Below are 13,157 nucleotides of genomic sequence, written 5' to 3' on the forward strand. Positions count from 1 at the left end.
CACCCTATATACACACACACAATATACACACACTATATATACACTATATACACTATATAAACACACTATACACACACTATATACACTATATATACACACTATATACACACTATATACACACACTATATACACACTATATATGTACACACTATATACACACTATATACACCCTATATACACACACTATATACACACACTATATATACACTATATACACTATATAAACACACTATACACACACTATATACACACTATATACACACACTATACACACCATATATACATTATATATACACACACTATACACCCTATATATACACACTATATACACACGCACTATATACACTATACACACTATATATACACACTATATACACAAACTATATACACACTATATAGACACACTATACACACTATATACACACTATATATACACACTATATACACACGCACTATATACACTATACACACTATATATACACACTATATACACACACTATATACACACTATATATGCACACTATATACACACTATATACACTATACACACGCACTATATACACACTATATACACACTATATTCCTACTATACACACACTATATACACACTATATATACACACTATGTACACACTATACACACACTATATATACACTATATATACACACTATATACACTATACACACGCACTATATACACACACTATATACACACTATATATGCACACTATATACACACTATATACACTATACACATGCACTATATACACACTATATACACACACTATATATACACACTATATACACACTATATACACACTATACACACACTATATACACACTATATATACACACTATATACACACTATACACACACTATATATACACACTATATACACTATACACACATACTATATACACACACTATATACACACTATATATACACTATACACACTATATATACACACTATACACACTATACACATGCACTATATACACTATACACACTATATACACACTATATACACACGCACTATACACACTATATATACACACTATATACACACTATATATACACACTATACACACTATACACACGCACTATATACACTATACACACTATATACACACATTATATATATACACTATACACACTATATATCCACACTATATACACACACACTATATATACACACTATATACACTATACACACTATATATACACACTATATACACACTATATACACACACTATATACACACTATATACACACACTATACATACACTATACACACTATATACACACATTATATATACACTAAATACACTATATACACACTATACACACTATGTACACACTATATACACACACTATATATATACACACACTATATACACACATTATATATACACTATATACACACACTATACACACACTATATACACACTATATACACACACTATATACACACATTATATACACACTATATACACACACTATATACACTCTATATACACACACTATATATACACACTATATAAACACACTATACACACACTATATACACACTATATACACACACTATATACACACTATATACACACACTATATACACACACTATATATACACTATATACACTATAAACACACTATACACACACTATATACACACTATACACACTATACACACACTATATACACATTATATATACACACTATATATACACTATATACACACATTATATATACACACTATACACAATATCACACACTATATACACCCTATACACACTATATACACCCACTATATACACACTATACACACTACACACACACTATATACACATTATATATACACACTATACACACTATATACACACTATACACACATACTATATACACATTATATATACACATTATATATACACACACTATACACACACTATATACACATTATATATACACACTATACACACTATATATACACTATATACACACACTATATACACATTATATATACACACACTATATACACACTATATACACACTATATACACACTATATATACACATTATATATAATAATAATCTTTATTTTTATATAGCGCTAACATATTCCGCAGCGCTTTACAGTTTTGCACACATCATCATGACTGTCCCTGATGGGGCTCACAATCTAGAATCCCTATCAGTATGTCTTTGGAATGTGGGAGGAAACCGGAGTGCCCGGAGGAAACCCACGCAAACACGGAGAGAACATACAAACTCTTTGCAGATGTTGTCCTGGGTGGGACTAGAACCCAGGACCCCAGAACTGCAAGGCTGTAGTGCTAACCACTGTGCCACCGTGCTGCCCCGTATACACACTATATACACACACTATACACACTATATACACACTATACACACTATATACACACTATATACACACACTATACACACTATATACACCCTATATATACACACTATATACACATTATATACAAACTATACACACTATATACACACTATATACACACTATATATACACACTATATACATATTATATACACTATATACACACTATATACACACTATACATACACTATATACACATTACATACACACTATACACACTATATATACACACTATATACACACTATATACACACTATATACACTATATACACACTATATACACACTATATATACACACTATATACACACTATATACACACATTATATATACACTATATATATATATACACACACTATATACACACTATATATACACACTATATATACTATATACACACACTATATACACACTATAAACACAAACTATATACACACACTATATACACACTATATACACACTATATACACACTATATACACACTATATACACACACTATATACACACTATATACACACACTATATACACACACTATATACACACACTATATACACACACTATATACACACACTATATACACACTATATATACACACTATATACACACTATATACACATTATATATACACACTATATACACACTATACACACTATATATACACACACTATATACACATTATATACACACTATACACACTATATATACACTATATACACATTATATACACACTATATATACACACTATACACACTATACACACACTATATATACACACTATATATACACACTATACACACTATACACACACTATATATACACACTATATACACACTATATATACACACTATATACACACTATATATACACACTATATATACACACTATATACACACTATATACACACACTATATATACACAGTATATATACACACAATATATACACTATATACACACTATATACACACTATATATACACACTATATACACTATATACACACTATATATACACTATATATACACACTATATATACACACTATATATACACACTATATATACACACTATATATACACACTATATACACTATATACACACTATATACACACTATATATACACTATATATACACACACAATATATATATATACACACTATATACACACATTATATATATACACTATATATACACACACTATATATATACACTATATACACACTATATACACACTATATACACACTATATATACACTATATATACACACACAATATATATATATATACACACTATATACACACTATATACACACTATACATACACTATATATATACTATATACACACACTATATACACACTATATATACACACTATACACACTATATACACACACTATATATACACACTATATACACACTATATACACACACTATATATACACACTATATACACACTATATACACACACTATATACACACTATATATACACACTATATACACTATATACACACACTATACACACACACACTATACACACAATATACACACTATATACACTATATACACACTATATACACATTATATACACATTATATACACACACACACTATACACACTATATATACACACTATATATACACACTATATACACACACTATATACACACACTATATACACACACTATATACACACACTATATACACACTATATACACTCTATATATACACACACTATATATATACACACTATATACACACTATATACACACACTATATACACACACTATATACACACTATATACACACACTATACACACTATATATACACACTATATATACACACTATATACACACACTATATACACACACTATACACACACTATATACACACTATATATACACACACTATATATACACACACTATATATACACACTATATATATACACACTATATACACACACTATATACACACTATATACACACACTATATACACACTATATACACACACTATATACACACACTATATACACGCACTATATACACGCACTATATACACGCACTATATACACACTATATATACACACTATATACACACACTATATACACACTATATTCACACTATATACACACTATATATACACACTATATACACACTATATACACACTATATACACACTATATACACACACTATATACACACTATATACACACTATATACATAGTTACATAGTTACATAGTTATTAAGGTTGAAGGAAGACTATATGTCCATCTAGTTCAACCCATAGCCTAACCTAACATGCCATAACACACACTATACACACACTATATACACACACTATATACACACAAAATGTACACACTATATACACACTATATATACACACACTATATATATATACACACACTATATACACACACTATACACACTATATACACACTATATACACACACTATACACACTATATATACACACTATATACACACACTATATACACACACTATACACACACTATACACACTATATACACACTATATACACACACTATATACACACTATATACACACTATATACACAAACTATACACACTATATATACACACATTATATATACACTATATATATACACACTATATACACACATTATATATACACTATATACACACACTATACACACTATATATACACACTATATACACACTATATATACACACTATATACACACACTATATATACACACTATATACACACTATATACACACTATATACACACACTATACACACACTATATACACACTATATACACGCACTATATAAACACTATATACACTATATATACACATTATATATACACTATATACACACATTATATACACGCACTATATACACACTATATACACGCACTATATATACACTATATACACACTATATACACACACTATATACACACACTATATACACATTATATACACTATATACACACACTATATACACACACTATATACACACACTATACACACACACTATATACACACTATATACACACACTATATACACACTATATACACTATATATACACACTATATACACACACACTATATATACACACTATATACACTATATACACACTATATACACACATTATATATACACTATATACACACACTATATATACACACTATATACACACTATATACACACTATATACACACTATATACACACACTTTATACACTATATACACACTATATACACATTATATATACACACTATATACACACTATATACACTATATACACACTATATACACTATATACACACACTATATATACACACTATATACACACTATATATACACACTATATACACACACTGTATACACACTATATACACTATATACACACACTATATATACACACTATATACACACTATATACACACTATATACACACATTATATATACACTATATACACACACTATATACACACACTATATATACACACTATATACACACTATATATACACACTATATACACACTATACACACACTATATACACACACTATATACACACACTATATACACAGGAACACATGGGCTACATATACACAGGTAATATACAGATGATCAGGTTTTTAAATACATCAGATAGGGATTGCATACATTAGTTAGGACTGCTCTGATAAGGGTATACCGTGAAGATTGGTAGAGCAGCTTAGTATACATTTTTTGCAAAAAACGTATCAACCAAATACCCTGTTTTTTACATCTTTTACTAGCACTTGCGGATTACTGCAACATTTTTTCAAACTGAGTGTTTTTGGTTTTACTATTCTCTTTTGTGTCTTCACACTATATACACACACTATATACACACTATATACACACATTATATATACACTATATACACACATTATATACACACTATATACACACTATAGACACACTATAGACACACTATATACACACTATATACACACACTATATATACACACTATATACACACTATATATACACACTATATATACACACTATATACACACACACTATATATACACACTATATACACTATATACATACACTATATACACATTATATATACACTATATACACACTATATATACACACTATATACACACACTATATACACACTATATACACACTATATACACACACTATATATACACACTATATACACACTATATATATATACACACTATATACACACACTATATACACACTATATACACTATATATACACACTATATACACACACTATATATATATACACACACTATATACACACTATATACACACTATATACACACTATATACACACTATATACACACTATACACACACTATACACACACTATATACACACACTATATACACACACTATATACACACACTATATACACACTATATACACTATATATACACACTATATACACACACTATATATACACACTATATACACTATATACACACATTATATATACACTATATACACACTATATACACACTATATATATATACACACTATATACACACACACTATATACACACTATATACACACACTATATACAGTATATACACACTATATACACACACTATATACACACTATATACACACACTATATGTACACACTATATACACACTATATATATACACACTATATACACACTATATATACACACTATATACACACTATATACACACACTATATACACACACTATATATACACACTATATACACACTATATACACTATATACACACACTATATATACACACTATATACACACACTATATATATATACACACACTATATACACACTATATATACACACTATATACACACTATATACACACTATATACACACTATACACACACTATATACACACACTATATACACACACTATATACACACACTATATACACACACTATATACACACTATATACACTATATATACACACTATATACACACACTATATATACACACTATATACACTATATACACACATTATATATACACTATATACACACTATATACACACTATATATATACACTATATACACACACACTATATACACACTATATACACACACTATATACAGTATATACACACTATATACACACACTATATACACACTATATACACACACTATATGTACACACTATATACACACTATATATATACACACTATATACACACTATATATACACACTATATACACACTATATACACACACTATATACACACACTATATATACACACTATATACACACTATATACACTATATACACACATTATATATACACACTATATACACGCACTATATACACTATATACACACTATATACACACTATATATACACACTACACACACTATATATACACACTATATACACTATATACACACACTATATATACACACTATATACACGCACTATATACACTATATACACACTATATATACACACTATACACACTATATATACACACTATATATACACACTATATACACTATATACACACACTATATACACACACTATATACACACTATACACACTATATACACACTATATATACACTATATACACACACTATATACACTATATACACACACTATATACACACTATATATACACTATATACACACTATACACACACTATATACACTATATACACACTATATACACACTATATACACACACTATATATACACACTATATACACACACTATATACACACTATATACACTATATACACACACTATATGTACACACTATATACACACTATATACACACACTATATATACACACTATATACACACTATATACACACACTATATACACACTATACACACTATATACACACACTATATATATATATACACACTATATACACACTATATACACACACTATATACACACTATATACACTATATACACACACTATATACACACTATATACACTATATACACACACTATATGTACACACTATATACACACTATATACACACACTATATATATATACACACTATATACACACTATATATACACACTATATACACACTATATACACACACTATATACAACCTATACACACTATATACACACACTATATATATATACACACTATATACACACTATATACACACACTATATACACACTATATACACTATATACACACACTATATACGCACTATATACACACTATATACACACTATATACACACTATATACACACTATATACACACACTATATACACACTATATACACACTATATACACACACTATATACACACACTATATACACACTATATACACACTATATATACACACTATATACACACACTATATACACACTATATATACACACTATATACACACACTATATATATACACTATACACACACTATATACACACACTATATACACACTATATACACACTATATATACACACTATATACACACTATATACACACTATATATACACACTATATACACACACTATATACACACACTATATACACACTATATACACACACTATATACACACTATATATACACACTATATACACACTATATACACACACACTATATACACACACTATATACACACTATATACACACTATATATACACACTATATACACACACTATATACACACTATATATACACACTATATACACACACTATATACACACACTATATACACACTATATACACACACTATATACACACTATATATACACACTATATACACACTATATATACACACACTATATACACACACTATATACACACTATATACACACTATATATACACACTATATATACACTATATACACACACTATATACACACTATATATACACACTATATACACACTATATACACACTATATATACACACACTATATATACACACTATATATACACACTATATATACACACTATATATACACACTATATACACACACTATATACACACTATATATACACACTATATACACACTATATATATACACTATACACACACTATATACACACACTATATACACACTATATACACACTATATATATATACACTATACACACACTATATACACACACTATATACACACTATATACACACTATATATATATACACTATACACACACTATATACACACACTATATACACACACTATATACACACTATATATATATATACACTATACACACACTATATACACACACTATATACACACTATATACACACTATATATATATACACTATACACACACTATATACACACACTATATACACACTATATATATATACACTATACACACACTATATACACACACTATATACACACTATATACACACTATATATATATACACTATACACACACTATATACACACACTATATACACACTATATACACACTATATATATACACTATACACACACTATATACACACACTATATACACACTATATACACACTATATATATATACACTATACACACACTATATACACACACTATATACACACTATATACACACTATATATATATACACTATACACACACTATATACACACACTATATACACACTATATACACACTATATATATATATACACTATACACACACTATATACACACTATATACACACTATATATATATATACACTATACACACACTATATACACACACTATATACACACTATATACACACTATATATACACACTATATACACACACTATATACACACTATATACACACTATATATATATACACTATACACACACTATATACACACACTATATACACACTATATACACACTATATATATATATACACTATACACACACTATATACACACACTATATACACACTATATACACACTATATATATATACACTATACACACACTATATACACACACTATATACACACTATATACACACTATATATATATATACACTATACACACACTATATACACACTATATATATACACACTATATACACACTATATACACACTATATATATACACTATATACACACTATATACACACTATATATATATACACTATACACACACTATATACACACACTATATACACACTATATACACACTATATATACACACACTATATACACACTATATACACACTATATATATACACTATATACACACTATATACACACTATATACACACTATATATATATACACTATACACACACTATATACACACACTATATACACACTATATACACACTATATATATATACACTATACACACACTATATACACACACTATATACACACTATATATATATACACTATACACACACTATATACACACTATATACACACTATATATACACACACTATATACACACTATATACACACTATATATATACACTATATACACACTATATACACACTATATACACACTATATATATATACACTATACACACACTATATACACACACTATATACACACTATATACACACTATATATATACACACACTATATACACACTATATACACACTATATATATACACTATATACACACTATATACACACTATATACACACTATATACACACTATATATATACACTATACACACACTATATACACACACTATATACACACTATATACACACTATATATATATATACACTATACACACACTATATACACACACTATATACACACACTATATACACACTATATACACACTATATATATATACACTATACACACACTATATACACACACTATATACACACTATATACACACTATATACACACTATATATATACACTATACACACACTATATACACACACTATATACACACTATATACACACTATATATATATATATATATACACTATACACACACTATATACACACACTATATACACACACTATATACACACTATATATATATACACTATACACACACTATATACACACACTATATACACACTATATACACACTATATATATATATATACACTATACACACACTATATACACACTATATACACACACTATATACACACTATATACACACTATATATATATATACACTATACATACACTATATACACACTATATACACACTATATACACACTATATACACACTATATACACACTATATACACACTATATACACACTATATACACACTATATACACACTATATACACACTATATACACACTATATATACACACTATATACACACTATATATATATACACTATACACACACTATATACACACTATATATATATACACTATACACACACTATATACACACACTATATACACACACTATATACACACTATATATATATATACACTATACACACACTATATACACACTATATATATATACACTATACATACACTATATACACACTATATACACACTATATACACACTATATACACACTATATACACTATATATACACACACACTATACACACACTATATACACACACTATATATACACACTATATACACACACTATATACACACACTATATACACACACTATATATACACACTATATATACACACTATATACACACACTATACACACACTATATACACACTATATACACACTATATATATATACACTATATACACACTATATACACACTATATACACACTATATACACACTATATACACACACTATATATATACACATATATAATAACACATACCAAAACTTTCCTCCCCTCTGTGCATGGGTGGATGGGAGAAGCCCCTCATGGAGCAGCCGCGGGGGTCCCTGGTAGCAGCTGGACGACCCTTTTGTTCCCCGGACACAAGATCACACGGAGCCCAGAGCACAAAGCCGCATGTCCGCCCGGCGGGAGAAGAAGCCCCGAATACGGCGAGAGCAGCGGCGGCGGCGGCGGATCAGCACTGGGGGAGGGGACAGCTCCACAGCAGGGCGGAGTCAGGGGAGGTGCGAGATCCAGCAACGGGGCGGAGTCAGGGGCGGAAACCAGCACCGGGGCGGAATCAGGGGAGGGGCAGCAAACAGCCGAGGGGCGGAGTCAGGGGAGGGGCAGAAACCAGCACGTAGGAGGCGGCAGCTGAGCAGGAACCAGAGCATCAGAGCGAGCAACAGGCAGAACACGGACAGCAGCACCCCGAGATCAGGCAGCACCCCGAGATCAGACAGCACCCCGAGATCAGGCAGCACCCCGAGATCAGACAGCACCCCGAGATCAGACAGCACCCCGAGATCAGACAGCACCCCGAGATAAGGCAGCACCCCGAGATCAGACAGCACCCCGAGATCAGACAGCACCCCGAGATCAGGCAGCACCCCGAGATCAGACAGCACCCCGAGATCAGACTGCACCCCGAGATCAGGCAGCACCCCGAGATCAGACAGCACCCCGAGATCAGACAGCACCCCGAGATCAGGCAGCACCCCGAGATCAGACAGCACCCCGAGATCAGACAGCACCCCGAGATCAGACAGCACCCCGAGATCAGACAGCACCCCGAGATAAGGCAGCACCCCGAGATCAGACAGCACCCCGAGATCAGACAGCACCCCGAGATCAGGCAGCACCCCGAGATCAGACAGCACCCCGAGATCAGACTGCACCCCGAGATCAGGCAGCACCCCGAGATCAGACAGCACCCCGAGATCAGACTGCACCCCGAGATCAGGCAGCACCCCGAGATCAGACAGCACCCCGAGATC

The 13,157-nt window shown here is 30.3% G+C and overlaps 1 protein-coding gene across 1 annotated transcript in view; it reads right to left on the minus strand.

The window, feature by feature from the left end:
• Positions 1-12,364, minus strand: part of LMO3 (LIM domain only 3) — a 109,039-nt gene extending 96,675 nt beyond the window's left edge. Inside the window, exon 1 of the mRNA XM_069762749.1 lies at positions 12,157-12,364. Within this exon, the coding sequence (XP_069618850.1) occupies positions 12,157-12,205 (49 nt within the window). The 5' untranslated portion in view covers positions 12,206-12,364. The remainder of the gene's footprint in view (positions 1-12,156) is intronic.
• Positions 12,365-13,157: the final 793 nt, after the last annotated feature.

Source organism: Ranitomeya imitator, chromosome 4 (assembly GCF_032444005.1).
Source record: "Ranitomeya imitator isolate aRanImi1 chromosome 4, aRanImi1.pri, whole genome shotgun sequence".
Taxonomy (NCBI): Eukaryota; Metazoa; Chordata; class Amphibia; order Anura; family Dendrobatidae; genus Ranitomeya; species Ranitomeya imitator.